We start from the raw sequence: 15,638 nt of genomic DNA, 5'->3' as shown, positions 1-15,638 counted from the left end.
GATTCAGCAGTTCTCTGTGGGGTCCTGGTGCATTGCATGGAATTTGCAAAAGGTGGCAAGTCAGATTGGTTCGGGGCTGGACTCTGACCAGGCGGTGTGGAGTCCCGCAAGCTGTGCGAGTGTGTCGGGCCTCAGTGCTCTCATCTGAGTCAGGGACAAATCATTCTTCACTCATAAAGTGCCTGGGAGGGCACAGAGGGGGCCTGGTTGGACCCTCAGGACCGATGATGCTATTCTTCTGTCCCAGGGTCTGGTGGAGCGCAGGCCCATCCTCCAGGCAGGCCAGGGTGGCAAGGCCAGGTCTCACGGAGGCCAGGCTGAGGCCAGGTGGCATTGGGGCCCATAGCTGGGACTATCCAGGGAGCAGTAGCCAGTATGGGGGCATGACACGCAGAGAGGGCACGCCGTGCAGCTACCCTACATCCTCAGCCCAAGCCACCAAGGGCCACAGTAGCCATCTCGGTGTAAAGGGACTTTGGGTCTTAAAGGAAGCAGGCAAGAATCAAGCTTCACCCTGAGGGTGACTCGGCTGGGAGGGGTTCACACAGCAGGGGCAGGGGGATGATGAGCAGGGACCAGTTGGGCTGGGGGCCTCTGGGCAGAGGGAGAGGAATGGGGTGCCCTTGGAGCCTGGGAGCAGGGTGGCTTGATGGACATACATGTGGTCCAAAAAACTAGCATCCAGAAGCCAGCCCGTGTCTGTGCCCAGCCCGTGGCACAGCTGCAGGCCGAAGCAGACAAGGGTGCACCCAGCACCTCCTCCTCGGAGCTCTCACCTTGGGAAAGAACCCAGCGCCCCCTGGTGAGCAGGAGGGGCTGCAGCCAGGAACCTCCAGCTCTTGGCCGTTTCCTTCTCACAGCGGGGGACGGGGCCGCGGTCCAGCGCTTCCCTGCTTTCTCTCCAAGCGTTTTCCCAAACCCCTAACAAAACAGTCATCACAACTGCTTTAATGGCGTTCCTGTCACCCATCCAACGGGCGTAATGTGAGCTAGGGAGGCTCTGTGCACGATGGAATGTGGAATCCGTGCCAGGTCCCCATCCATTGTCCTGACCGGTGCTATGTGAGCGCCTGGATCACGCTGTGGTCCCCTCTGACTGTCATCTAGAAGTGGACGTGTGTGGGAGAAAGGAGTGGACATGTGTTAACATTTGAAGGCTTGCGGCCAAGTCGCCCTGCAGACACTGGGAAGTGTATCCGTCCAGCCCCACCCCTGCTGGGCCTGACGGTGTGCCCTCTGCACACTGGCCTCAGTGGGCTTCAGCAGATCCAAGGTCTGGAGGGCTGTAGAGTTGGAAGTGCTGCCGGAGGTACTAGGCTTAACCACCTTACCCAGGCAAAGGTCCTCTCAGCACACTCATTGATTGTTTACCCAGCCTCTGCTTGCATACTCCCAATGACGGGAAGCTCACCCCCTCTCAGCCACCCTCAGATCTCATGAACTGATGAGAAAGAAAACACAGAAGCATCCAGACGTCATCAGCTTCCTTTTGTCCCCTCCCAAGCTATCTGCTGGCTCCTCCCCATCCCCACCCAACTTTTGGCTTCTCAGTTCCTTGGCTCCTCTCCTTCCCACTCCCATCAGCTGCAGCCATCCACTTCCCAGCCGCCCTCCTGCAGTGACTGTGGCCCTGACTGAGAGGTCAGAGGACCCTTCGCTTCCCTCTCCCAACCCCAGCTTGACTCTGACCTGCTGTATGTCCCGAGTAGCCACCCTCGCCTCCCTGATCCCCAGAGGGCCCATCTGTGCTACTGAACGTGATTTCTGATCCTCAGTGATCTGCATCTTGGCTCCCAGCAGATGGGATTCCCCAGGGGGGTACGTGGCAGGGGCCTGGGTCAAGCCAGCCTGCTGGGGCCTGGCATCCCGCCCAGCTGAGCGGGTGGTGGCCCCGCAGAGCTATCTGCAGTGACTGTTTTGTACTAGAGTTTATGAAAAGAAGCCGTGGCTTTCTGGGAGGAGGCCTGGGGAGCAGAGATGCCTTTTTTCTGTGGAAATGGCCCCTCTCTGTGGTCCTGTCCTCGTGGGTGAGCATAAACAATGCTGGGCGGGCCACAGAGCCTTCTGGGAAATGGCTTCTCACTGCTAAACACTGTTCCTGACCTGCTGTCCCCCGTCCCCTCTGTGCACGCCCTGCAAGCTGAGTCCCCTCTGACACTGGGGTGGACAGGGCAGGAGGCCCTTGGGATTTCTCCTGTAGTTCCTGCAGCTGGGGATTTCCCTTCCCTCAAACATCCATGGCCTTGTGAATGTGACACACTTGGGGCTGGCAGATGGAAGTTGCGGCAAGGGTGGCCCTGGTTTGAAGCCTGCTGAGCCTTTGCCACCCCAAACATGTGAATGCTCTTCGGCAAATCCCACCCGCCATGGGCCTGAGTTTCACTAGCTGCTGAATGGGTTGATGGCTTCCCTGCCCCATAGGGTTCTGGGAAGCACTGAATGGGCACCTGATTTCTCCTCTTCCCTTGTCTCTAAGCTTCCGCAGCCTCTCTTTGCCTTTCTTGGTCCTTCCATGAGAATCTACAGGATGAGGACTCCTCACGCTGCTCCTCCTCTGGCTTGCTACGCCCTCTCCCTCAATGCAGGGCCAAAGACCTCGCCTTACCCCCTTCCAGAACCTCCCTTTTCCAGCTGGCACCTGTGGGTCACAGTCCCAGCTTCTGCATCAGCTCCAGGCCCTTCGTCCCTCTCCTGTGCAGTGTGGTCTCTGAGCAGAGGCCTTGCTGGGTGGGCAGCACCGCATCCTCCTGACAGCCTGGGAGGCAGCCCCTGGCTGAGTGCAGACAGTTGGTGACTTGCCGAGTCCCCCGCCGTGGTCATGGGCAGAGGCAGTTTGTGACTCTGGAGCCCTGGAGCCCTGGATCTGAGCCTGGTTTCGTGGGACAGGCGTCAGTATGGGGTTGCTCAGGGCCTGGCCGGGAGGCTATGCGAGCGGCCACACCTGGACATCCGGCCCCACAGGAGGGCCCCGTCCCTCGCTCACCCCCTTCTGTCCTCTTGCTTCTCCCTCACTGTACCCTCTGCGCCCCATTCCCTAGCTGTGTTTCTTCCCCTCTGGCTTCTGAAGCAGAGGCTCCCCAGACACTGGGACCTGTGTCTAATCCAGCCTGCTCCCCATGCTTGGCACTGATGAGGTTCGTGGGGTGACTTGACCCCTCTCTCTGATCCCCTGACCCCTGCCCTTTGCCGCAGCAGTGTGGGGCTGGGAGCCAGGTCTCAGAGGCTGTGGAACCAGACCCTGGAGCAGCCCGTCTGGGGACAGACCCCATGCCCCTTTCGATGGAGGCATCTCAGAGCCCACTGTGGGCACAGCACTCACCTGCTCCCTGGTCATCTTTCACCAGGCAGATGGATGCCAGATGCCCTGGCAAGGGACCTTTGCTGCAGGGGGTGACAGCGGGGAGCCTGTCAGGAGCCGGGGTGCCGGGCCCCTGGGGAGACAGCACAGCACAAGGCTTAGGGGACACCTGCAGGGACACACGGGTTGATTCTCTGCCACACTAACTAAGCCAGGCCCAGCTGCATGCTGAGAGTCCCTTGCTGACACTGTCATGGGTCCCTCAGACCTGCAGGGAGGGGGACAGAACCTTCTCCCCGGGCTTCCCTGCCGGATGCTCGGTGAGGATCGCAGGCACAGGCAGGGCTGCTCCCTCCCAAGCCAGGATCTTTTCACCCTTGCTTACCACCTGCCAGCTGTCACCAAGGGGTAGCAGGGAAGGAAGAGGAGGAAAGGAAGAAAGGAAGAAAGATTATCAGAAAAAAAATTAAATTTTATGTGCCACTGTTGTTCAATGTAAGGAAACAATATAATGGTACAAATACTTTTGTGTCACCTTTTTTTTAAAAAAAATGTTTATTTTAAAATTTATTTTTGGTTTTTTGGAGACAGTGTCTCACTGTGGAATCCAGGATGATCCTGACCCACTATGTAGCCTAGGCTGGCCTCAAACTCACAGTGATCTCCCGGAGTGCTGGGATTACAAATGTGTGCCACCACCAGTGCCACCTTCTGTGTGCCACCTCTGTCCTCAGTGTTTCACACGGTCTCATTTCAACCTCAGAACCATCTTATATGGTGATGATGTCCATTACCCTTGAGTAGTACCTTGCCCAAGATACCAGAGCTAGAATTCGGACCCAACATCTGTGCTCTTTGAACCCAGAACCCCACAGGTGCTAGGCAGGTCCTCTGCCATCGAGCCACACCCCGGCCTGTGCTGCTCCATGAGTGGGTAGTACTCAGGGAAGCTAGTCTGGAGGGGTCGCCTCGTGGCCCAAGGTTCTTGGATTTAACTGCCTGAGTCTTCCCTGGGGCTGTGTCAGAGGCAGATTCTGAGGCCAGAGAGCTAAGGTGGCTTTCCCAGCTGCCAGGTGTTACACCAGCCTGGGCTCCACACTGAATCGGCATAGCACAGAGCTATTTCCATGTGACACCTCCTATTTTCAAATATTAAAGTAGCCGATCTAACTTTTCACAGCACTGCTGTGTGTACACAGATGCTCACAGCCACTTTCTTTGTGATAGGCAAAAATTAGGAAGCACTCAAGTGTCCAGCATCTGAAGAATGGAGAGATAAGACATGACAACCCTGCAATGGAATATTATTTGACATCAAAATGGGATATAGATCAGGCATGGTGGTGCACACCCATTATCTCAATACTTAGGAGGCAGAGGCAGGGGGATTGCCATGAATTCGAGGCCAGCCTGAGCTACAGAGTGAGTTCAAGACAGCCTGGAATATACAGTGAGACCATTTCGCAAATGCCCCTCCCCCCAAACAATATGAGTTACTGACACACTTGCAGCATGAATGAATCTTGAAATATCACATTAGGTAAAGAAGCTAGACACAAGAGAACACATACTGTATGTTTCCACTTATATGAAGTTTCTAAAACAGGTAAAGCGATAGAGACTGAAAATAGTGGCTGGCGAGCGTTGGGTGGTATGAGAATGTGGGGGTATAATGGGGTGAGACTGTTAATGGGCACAGGTCTCATTTTTGGCAGTGATAAAAGTGTTCTAGGGCTGGGGCTCTACTTCAGGCAATTGCTTGCCTGGTAAGTATGGAGTTGTGAGTTCCATCCCTGGTACCAAAAAAAAAAAAAAAAAAAAGTTTTAAAATTGGGTTGCCCACTCTGCCTGGGTGAGATGTGGGATATGTGAATTGCATTTCAGTAAAGCTGTTTTTAAAACACTGCAAGATAGAACTAGCTTTTTTAAAATAGGAAATGCAGTTACAAATCAAAGAGAAAAAGTCAAGTCCCCATCAGAAAAAAAAACACTTCACAGAGAAGATGGACAAACAGCTCACAAAGGAAGCAAAAGGTTCTTGAATACATGGGAAAACTCCTCCTTGCTCATGATAAGATATGCACAGGTCAAACAAATGTGTACGTCTGGGATTTTCTGCCTTTCAGGTTGCAGATAGCACAGTCCTCCCCTTAGAAAGGGATCCATTCCAGGCCCTTCAATGGATGCCTGAAAACACGGATAGTAACAGAGGCTGTAATTTAACGCCTTTCTGTCTTAACTAATTTCTTTTTGCACTTATTTTTACTGGAAATTGCATATTTTTGCAATTTGAACTGCAACGGCAAACATAGCATGCATTTCATCTGCTACTCTTATATTTGTTTTTTTGAGACAGTCTCCCTGTGCAGCCCAGGCTGGCCTCAAACTCACGGCAATCCTGCCTCAGCCTCCCACACACTAGGGCTTCTTGAACACGCACTGGCACACTAAGGGCCAGCAGCCTCAACAGCACAGATGCCCTGGACAGAGGGTGACCCCATCCCGCCCTTGGACACTTCATCGTGTACTCAGAACTGTTATGTAATTCAAAACTTGTGCATTATTTGTAGCACCTTCCATGTGATATTTTCAGACTACAGTTGACCAAAGGTAACAACAAATGGAGGCAAACAAAATCGTGGAAAGCTAAGCTGCAGATGAGGAGGTTACTGTGATTAAAGTTCTGCTGGGGGAGGTGAGGGATTATGAAGCTGGTGTGCACACTGGATGTAGGTGTGATCTCCAAAACGTAATAGTGCACGCGCCCACCGATGCAGCAGTTTCACGGCTACAAATGGATCCTGTGAAGACTCACAGGTGTGCAGTGATAGTGCACTAAGCCAGTCACGATGGCCTTCTTTGTAACAACCAAAGAAAGGAAAGCAACCTACGCTTTTTGAAGCGCTCTCTGCTAAATGTGCCCCAAACTTGCCTGAAGTCTAGAACTCTGCAGCTGTTAGGCAGAACACGGTCACCCTTTGTGTGCTGAGGAGGGGAAAGCGCAAGGGGCATCGCGAAGCCAGGATGCAATCTGTTTCCATCCCCAGGAAGATAAAGTGCAGCCGCATGTGCTTCGTCCGGTGTGAGTGCAGAGGCTGCCTTTGGCGTGCAAGAAAGGAATTTAGGGTCCCTGCAAGTGGGAGCTGGGGCTGGGTGGAGACTGGTGTTCTCTGCATGCCAGTGTCTGTGCCAGGGCTGTCACTGTGTGCAGGTCCCTGTGACAGCCGATGACACCTGCATCATTGGGTACGTCTGTCTGTCCCTAAAGATGTCTCCCCTTCCCTCTGGTTGGAGGAGGGGTGTTGGGGTTCCCAGGCCTGGGAGGGGAACCTGGTGCTCCCTAAGTTGGACCAAAAGGTGCCTGCCCACACGAGTACCCCACAGGCATATCAGGCTGGTCTGCCGGATCCCAGCCCACTGTGTCTGCTTCCTGTCCTCTAGGCACGCCCCAAAGGCGAGGGTCTGACGCCATACCAGGGCAAAAAGCGCTGCTTCGGCGAGTACAAGTGTCCCAAGTGCAAGAGAAAATGGATGAGCGGGAACTCCTGGGCCAACATGGGGCAGGAGTGCATCAAGTGCCACATCAATGTGTACCCACACAAGCAGGTGAGCCCTGGGGTGAGTTGAGGGCGGGGCTGCGGTGTGTGGGCGGAGCCACATAGTGGGTGGGGCTAGGGCGGGGCAGGACAGCTGTGATAGGGCAATCTCTGCAGAGTAACTCCTCTCATTGGGTCTCATTTTACTCCTAAATACTATTGGGATGAGCTCACTCCAAGTAAGCCATTTCTTCCCTAGTCTCATCTGAAATGGGATCCAGGGAAGGGGAACCCACTTCCCAAGGACAGGAAAGAGGTAAAAAGGTACTGGCGCCAAGTTCCCAGGGCAGAGATCTCAGGTGTGTTTTAAAATAAAGAAGGATGGCCGTGATGCGACCCACAGGCCCTCGGGGGCCACAGGTTGCTGCGTATGTGTTGGAGTCTGGGCAGTGCTGGGCAGGGACAGTTCACCCTGGAGCAGACCTTCACGGGCTGATGGCAGAGAGAGGGCATGATCCTTGCTCCCACCCAGGAAGTGGGAAGCTGGATTTGTCACAGTGGGGATGGTCATCCTAGGAAGAAACAGGACGGTCACCAGAGCCTGGGCACGGGGCACCCATGGGAGCTGGAGAGCAAGAGGGCTCTGGGGTTCATTTTAAGACAGTTACCCTGGTCTTGTGTCTCTGCATTAGTGTGGGGATCCCCAAGTGGGAGGTGGCCCTTCTATTTGGAAATGGTCGGCTGAGCTGGGCGCCCAGCCCCCAGGCCAGGCAGCCTGCCGAGTGTGAATCCCGGATTGGCCACCTGTATTTACCCTCCAAGACTTTATCCCTGTCACCCTCCCTGACACCCCACAAGGTTTGTTTCTCCATTTCACAGAGGAGAAAGTGAGGCACCGGCTGTGAAAGGTTCCCCCAAGGTCAGTAGAGATGTTGGGATTTGTGAGGAGGGGCCAGGTTTGGGCTGCAGGGTAATGAGGACTGAGGACTGGAGGAGGCCAGACGGGGCCAGGGCCGGGAGTAGGGAGGGTGTGGGGAGGACAGGCTGGGTGGGGAGCTGGGAATGGCTTGGTGTCTGCGGGATGCAGACTCATGGCCACTGCTTGAGTTTGCACCTCGGGTCTGGGGCTCAGTGTGTGCAGCTCCCACACCCTCGGTGACCTAGGCAGAAAGGCAGGGCCCACTCAGCACCCCAGGCCAGCAGGACTGGGCTCTCCACAGTAGCCCTAGTATCCAGTGTGTCCCCTCCATCTTGTTAGCCCGCACTGCCATCCCTAGGGTGGCATTCCCCAGTGGTCCCCATCCTGCCTGCATAGCCCCAGTGATGCCCTGAATCGCCCTGACCCCACCTCCATCTGTAGGATCAGAGCCTCCAAGAGCCTCATCTGGAAGCATCTTTCAAAAGCACATTTGCTGTACTGTTTCCTCTCTCAATTGTTCAGCTGGTGCTTGTTGAGTATCTACTGTGTGCATGGGGGAGACTGAGGCCCAGAATGGTGATGGGACACGAGTAGATCAATCAGCCAGCTCTGTTACCCCTCAGGTCTCCATGCCGAGAGGGGCTGGCTGGTTTCTCCAGCGCTGACCTGGGCCTCAGCATCCCCTAGAGCTCTGCACTTCCTCACACTCAGTCTCTGCCGCATCTGTTTCCTGTCAGGCTCCAGCTGTGGACCCCCCTACCCTGCTGGCTTCACCCCCCCCCCCAGAAGAAAACACTGCTGGGCCTGGGCTCCCTGCAGGGGGTGGGGGTGGCCCTCCCTGATCCGTCCCAGCTGCTGGTGTTTTCCCTCTGCAGAGGGGAGCCTTCCTGATGGCTCTCCCCAGCTTCTCACAGGCAGCAGGCTGAGCAGGGCTGAGAAGCCAGGCCAGGCCCCACACAGAGACCCTGGGACACAGAGGTCGCCACCAGGGAGACACAGACTCAGCTGACCTGAGGGCCGGAGGGCTGGGGCTGGTGAGGATAGTGCCAGAGTTTTTCCATGTCTGCAGGGACTCAGGTTTGTAACCCACCCAGCCTGCCCCTGGCCCTGCACAACGCTACCAGTAACATGTGGTATTAACGCCAGCCCACATCCAGAGCCTCTCCTGCTCCAGGCACTGTTCTAACCACTGCGGATTTGGGGTGTGTGTGGTGGCTTCCACACTGAACCACATCCCCAGCTCTTTAGTTTTTTCTTTTGAGACAGGCTCACCCTAAGTCACCAAGCTGGCTGGTTAGGGCTTGGTATCCTTCTTCCTCAGCCAGGGTGCTGAGATTACACTCATGCAACACCATGCCGGCCCATCTGCAGTCTTCTGTCCTTTCCACAAGGACCTTACCAGATCTCCCAGATGGCTGATTGGAGGAGGAGTGGCTGGCTACAGAGCTGCAGGCTATGGTGGAGGGCAGCCAAAAGCCAGCATGGGGTGATCAAGGGAAGTCACCTTCAGAGCTGCCCTGGTCAGGTGTCCTATGGGAGTGGGGCAGAGCCCTAGGGCCCGTGTGGCTGGGGTATCCAGCAGGATGGTGCAGGAACCCCGAGTTCAGCTCAAGTTGGAGAAGCCCTTACAGCGTGGACAGTGAGCTGCTGCTGTGCTTGGCCTGCAGAGGCTCCTGGGACTGGGGTGTGGAGGGATGACACAGAAGTCCAGTCGTAGGTCCCCTTCAGGAGTTGTGGGAGAGCAGGGAGCCTCCCCCGCTGAGGCCTTCTCACCTGGCTTTAACACTGAGGGACCCCAAACCAGAGGGTGTCCATCCCATTAATATGAGCAGAGCAACACTCAGAGGTCCAGTATCCTTTCTAGTCGTTATCACCACTGAGGCGTAGGATCAGAAGAACCCCAGGAACAAAGTGTTATCATAGTAGGAATTGAACCCAGATCCTTCCACTGACCCATAGCCCCAGACCCTTTTATTTGTATTTACTTATTTATTTTGTGATGGGGTCTCATGAAGGCTAAATTGCCAGGCTGGGCTCGAACTTGCCATTCTCCTGCCTCAGCTGCCTTCCCCTGACCACCTGGGCAAGGTCACAGGCATCTGAGCATCCAATACCGCATAGGCCTACAGCCCCACCCTGGCCTGTGGCTCCCAGCTGGCTATGGCCAGCTTCCACAGAGTCCCCCACATCCGTGCAGGGGACCCTCTACATGCAGGAGTCCAGGCAAGCCTGTGGCTGGAAGGGGACACGCCTGCCCGGGGTGCTCCCAAAGCCTCCATGACACTTCCGGGGAGTGTCTGCTGGTTTCTGAGAGCAGGCAGAAAGGGAGGAGAGGGCAGGGACATTCCCGGTTTATCAGAAATGCACTCTTGGGCCAGGGATTTAGCTCAGCAGCGTAAGTGCCTGCCTGGCAAATTCAAGGTCAAGAGCTCGATTCCCAGTACAAAAAAAAGAAGAAATGCACCCTTACCTACCTCAGGAAACTGGGCCTCTGGTTCCTTACTACAAAGCAGTGACAAAAAAGCCGGCTGTGGTGGCTCACGCCTGTAATCCCAACACTCGGGAGGCTGAGGCAGGAGGATCATTGTGAGTTCGAGACCAGCCTGGGCTACAAAGTGAGCTCAAGGCCAGCCTGAACTGCATAGCAAGACCCTGTCTTAAAAAGCACCCCCCCCGCCCAATAAAACAAAGCAGTGACATTCCACTCATAGAGAGTCACTCAGCAAACAGGCCAGGCCCTGAGGTGGGGAGGATGCAAACACTGACTGCAGACTCCCAGGAGCTCAGGGCTCACTCACTGCTAGCAGCCAGTGCTGTGTGTGATGGTATCCAAAGGAGTCCTGCTGTGTGATCTGAAGCTGCCTGGGCAGGTTGGGAGTGACAAGTGGCCGGGGAAGAATTTCTAGTGCTGGGAATCACATGTGGGTGGCGTCTCCCTCACCCAGAGACTCGGTGTCATCCCCTAGGAGTCTGTGAACTCCTGTCCCACCCTGTCCTGACTCCTATGAGCTTCAGAAGGCTCCAGGGATCAAATAGTATACCCAGGGCCCAGGAGAAGACCCCTCCCTGGTGCCTTGGGTCAGAGCTGCACAGGGGCTGGAGGGCGAGAGTCCTTGGCCCTCCAAGGGCCTTGATCACTACAGCACCGTCCCCCTTTCCTCCCCCCCTCATGCCTCTCTCTGTGTCTCTCTGCTACTCTCTGTGTCTGTCTCTGTCTCTTTGTCTCGGCCTTTCCCCACATACCTGGTCTCTTTCATCTCCGTGTGTCTCTGTCTCTCCCTCTTTGTCTCTCTGTGTCTCTGCCTGTCTCTTTCTGTCCCTCACTGTCTCTGTCACTCTGGACTCTCTGCACCCCTGATCCTTTGTCTCTCCCTGAACCCCATCCCTCTGCAGAGACCCCTGGAGAAGCCTGACGGCCTGGACGTGTCTGACCAGAGCAAGGAGCACCCACAGCACCTCTGCGAGAAGTGCAAGGTGCTGGGCTACTATTGCCGCCGTGTGCAGTGACACCACTGCCTGCCACCTCCCTGTGCTGCGCAGGGGGTTGTGTGTCCCCTGGCCTCACGCGTGGTGACAGTATTGCTGAGGTCACTGTCCCCGGGGCCCCCTCCTCTGGGAGGTCCTCTGGGGTGAGCAGCCTGCATTGGCCACAAGTGCACTAAATTTACTGTGAATCCCTAGGCCGAGGGGCTGCATCCCCAAGGCCAGCCAGGCCCCCCCCTGCCCAGAACCGTCCTGTTTGTCCTGTGTGCAAAGCCACTCTGAGAAAGTCCACCTCTCAGTCCTAAGCCAGCAGTTCCAGTGCACAGGTACCTGTGCGCAGCTGCTAGGGAGTGGACCTCTGTCCCATGCCCACAGGGAACCCCAAATCCTGACCCCCTTTGATGTCACCATATTGCACCTGGGAACTGCCCCAGGCCCAGGCAGCAGAGGTCAGAAGGTGGCACTGTGCACTGGACAGTGCTCCCAAGATGTGTCCTGGGGCTCATGGGGGGCACAGCCACGAGCCCTTAATACCATCCCACTGGCTTGGGTCCTGTCAGCCTCATTCCCCTCCCATCCCCATTGCCTCCTGACCCCACGGGGGACCGTCAGGGCTGCAAGCCCCAGTTCAAAGGACAAGGCCTGGCCCAGCCCTCTGCTAATGCACTGTGCCGCCTGGGGAGAAGATGTCACATCTCCAGCCCCAGTTTCCCTGTCAGGTGAGAGAGCGGCACTAGAGAACAGAGGTCCCTGAGAGCTCTGATGTCCTAGGAGCAGGCTGGCCAGGCACCTGTCCTGGAATGGTGGGGGTATTTGTACCCTCAAATGTGAGCAGCACCTCCCAGGTACCCTTTATTCCCCCGAGTGGCCACTTAGGAAGCCAAGCTGAGGGACAAAGAGTCCTCTTGCAGCTGCCCAACCTATTGTGCCCTTCCCCTGCCAAAAAATGGACAAGGACCTCCCAGCCCCTCCCAGAGGGCTACCCTGAGACAAGCCATGGCACCTGTCACATGGGGATGGGGACAGTGACTTCCTACCTCCCAAAGGAGCAGAGAGGCCTCGCGGCATGTCACACGGTCAGGAGGCCCACAGTCCTGGTTGGCAGCAGGCATGTGGCCTCCTTTCTCCCCAGTGAGAAGCCCTGATTCTGTTGTCCTTTTCTCATGGGGCAGGGACAGAGCCAGCTGCCAGTACTGGGTCTCTTGATTTTGCCCCAACATTGTGCCTCTGTGGGAAAAAACAAAACAAAACAAAAACAAATCAGACCACAAAATGGGCCTGAAATCCAGTGTTTACCACGGCTCCAGGACACCCATCCGGTGCCTGGCCGCCTTTAGTTTTCAAATGAAAATGCTTTGTGCGAGTGAGGATTTACAGTAAAGTGCTCACCAAGGGTCCAGGGAGTAGGGTAGTAGAGACAGAGCGACTTGCAGCCAGGGGGGCTGCAGGGTAGAGTTTGGGGGACCCCCCCACCCTCTGAGCACTTAAAACCCAGGAGTGTTTGCTGCAGCTGCACCCTCTAGCTGCTGCCCACCTGGGCAGCATGCTGGCAGCAGACTGGCAGTACCACCCACCCCTGGATACTGCCACTGAGGTAACCTGGGTGGCCGGGCCCCAAGGCTTCTGTCTCCAAGAAGAAGCTGCAGATGGCAGTCATCCTGCTGGGCTCCTAAAGAGAATGACCCCAGTGGCGAACGGAGTGCTTGTCTCCATGTGAGGACAAGCAGAGCCAGGGAGGACCGCTGGGGCCTGCCACTGGGCTGCAGAGGTGGTGGGGAAGCTCACACCCTAGAAGGAACCCAGACTCCAGACCACAGGAGGCCAGGGCCAACAGGAAATAGGATATCACCCCTAAGTGACCTTCGCAGCGGGCTGGTCCAGCTGGCACCATTACCCGGCCATCTGTGCAGGCAGGAGGCCACCTCAGAGGCTGGCCTGCGGCAGCCACCCCTATGCGTCCCTCTTGCACAGTTGGGGTGTGCTCTGTGATCGCTGTGTGCTGTGGGAACTTAGTGCTCAGAGGGCCTGGCAGCTCGGAGACAAGAAAGTGTGTGGTGTTCGTGCATTCAAAAAGGGACAATCGTCTGCGGTTATAGATCTAACGATCCAGTTGGGAGATCATGGTGTTTACCCCATATGAAGTATTCACTAGCTGTACTTGTGAATTTGTATTTATTTTGAGTTATACTTGACACGGACTTCCTTTTTTAAAAAAACAAAAATACTATGTGTGTATTTTGGGAAAAAAATGAATAGATGTTAAAATTTCTGCATGGTTACCACTTTTTTTTTTTCACAACACTGAATTTGGTAGCTTCTCCCCCCAAAATTTTTTTCACAGTGATTTTTGTTTGTATATATTTGAGGGCCTTTTTTAAAAAAAAAAAAAAAAAAGCAAAAAGAAAAGCAAAAGAAAAATAGAATGGCTTGATTTTTTTTTTTTTTTGAGATTATAAAACAAAGAGAGGGGTATTCTCCAAACTTCAGAACTTTTAAGAGGGCAATAGAATATCCAACAAAGATTTCTGGAAGTGTTTTTGCAAGTCTTCTGGTGGAACTACAAGAAAATATTTATGGTGAGAACTCTTTTTCCTGTTACTTGTTTTGGTTTTTTGTTTGGCTTTTTTAAAAATTTGTTTTTTTTACTCTGCTTTGGTCTGTAAAAAGTATGCAAGTGAACTACATTAAGAAGGAAATATTGTCTACATAGAATATTATATGAAGTTGGTACATAATTCTGATGAGAAAAAAAATACTGCGATTCTTTAAAGCCATGTTGTTGTTATTCTGTATTGTTTTTCTGGGGTGAAAATATCAGTATTAGTAGCCAGCATATTATTCAAGTGTTTAGACTTATTAATGTGTTCTTGTCCTGTATTTATACATATGTGTATTTTGGAAAGCATTGCTTTTTTTTTTTTTTAAAGGGGAGCTATTATTAGATACATGGCAAAAAACAAAAAAAGGGAATCGTGACCCCTTCCGCTGAGGATAGCCAGCACAGCCTTGGAATCTATGTTCCCGTACCTTCTCATTATTATCTGGTTACTATGGTGTTATTAATTTTGTAGGGTAGGGCGGGGTGGGATATGAGAAGAGAGGAAGCGTGGGATGATCCAGCCCCTCAGCCGGCCAGCAAGGCCCATGGAGTGAGGGGGAGCCGGGCTCCCATGACAGCTGGGGACTCTTCCACCTGAGCCTCCGGGCCCTGCTCTTGAACTTGGATGGGTCATGCAGAGCCCTCACGCCTGCCTCCAGCATCTAATAGACTTGAACTACTCTAAACACATATTTAATCCAGCCTCACTACATTGTGCCCCAGTCAGCAACTAACACTGAAGGGTGGGGTGTCCCAGCCTTTGGAGAGGTGACCCGGTGGTTTCCCCACCTCCTGAGGCTGGTAACAGTTGGGATCACTGCTGTTTTAACCAGCTCCAGCTGCTGGACCTCCTCCACCCCCGTGTGGTGACCCTGTCTGTGTCTGTGATGTCCGTATGTGTGTGTCCAGCTAAAAGACAAACAGAACCCGCGGGCCCCGCTGGGAGGGCGCTGGAGACGGCGCCTGGCTCCCCACAGGGCAGCCCTCGGGATGGCATTCCGGTGTGTGCCTTATTCCTGGAGACTATACGCCTTGCCTTTGGAAATATAGCCTTTTCATGCTATATTAAAAGGACTTTGGAACGCGCAGAGGCTCATGGGTTTCCTTGTTTACAGAGAGCACCAAGGTGCGGATCTCATAGGCAGAGAGAGAGCTGAGCTGGGACTCAGGCCACCTTGGTCATCTTGTCCTTGCCTTCCCTCCACGCAATCTGTCTGGCTCCTCCCAGCCCCTCCACCCCCACGTGAGCATTCACTAGGGTTAGGCTCTCCCCAAGTCAGGCCCCAGATCGGGAGAGATTGCCAGCAGATTAGATCACACACTAGCGCCGGACAGCAGGGGACCATATATAGCAGGGAATCTGCCTCAGAGACGCAGCCCTGGGCCCTGTGGCAGCCGCCTACACTTGGCCTTCTCAGCTGAGCCCAGGATTTGAGTTCCAGACATCACACAGAGGACAGATGGAAGTGTCTGGGCCAGACAGACACGGAGCTCCTTTCTTGAGCACAACCAGGGCCAGGGCCTGCTCCTGTTGAGAGCCACATAGCAAGACCATCAGAAGCTCCTGTCGCAAAACCTTTGTGACTGGCACCATGCTGCTCATTAAGAATGCCGCAGCCTTGGTCCTACCCAGAGATGCTGAGAAATCAGTCTGGGTACAGCCCCGTGTTTACAAAGCCTCAGATCCCGCAGGATGCATGCACACCTAACAGCTCTGGGTTTCCAGAGTCCCTTCTCCCCCGATGTGGGACTAATAGCAATGTCAGTGAGGAGGCCAGCAGGCGGGCAGCTCCCAGGCCTACC

At 54.5% G+C, this 15,638-nt stretch overlaps 1 protein-coding gene across 4 annotated transcripts in view; it reads left to right on the top strand.

Moving 5' to 3' along the window:
- Zcchc24 (zinc finger CCHC-type containing 24) overlaps window positions 1-14,923 on the top strand; it is a 47,881-nt gene extending 32,958 nt beyond the window's left edge. The window contains exons 3-6 of one of the 4 annotated variants that reach the window (XM_063238760.1): window positions 6,740-6,904; window positions 7,094-7,158; window positions 7,714-7,753; window positions 11,147-14,923. In XM_063238760.1, the coding sequence (XP_063094830.1) occupies window positions 6,740-6,904; window positions 7,094-7,158; window positions 7,714-7,753; window positions 11,147-11,260 (384 nt within the window). In that variant the 3' untranslated portion in view covers window positions 11,261-14,923. Of the gene's footprint in view, window positions 1-6,739; window positions 6,905-7,093; window positions 7,159-7,692; window positions 7,754-11,146 lie in introns of all 4 variants that reach the window. The other 3 variants (XM_063238761.1, XM_063238762.1, XM_003473614.4) reach the window with 3 other exon arrangements.
- The last annotated feature ends 715 nt before the right edge of the window (window positions 14,924-15,638 follow it).

This window comes from Cavia porcellus, unplaced genomic scaffold, assembly GCF_034190915.1.
Source record: "Cavia porcellus strain 051 isolate PalLab524CR breed Dunkin Hartley unplaced genomic scaffold, mCavPor4.1 scaffold_28, whole genome shotgun sequence".
Lineage (NCBI taxonomy): Eukaryota > Metazoa > Chordata > Mammalia > Rodentia > Caviidae > Cavia > Cavia porcellus.
This window is presented reverse-complemented; position numbering and strand designations above follow the sequence as displayed.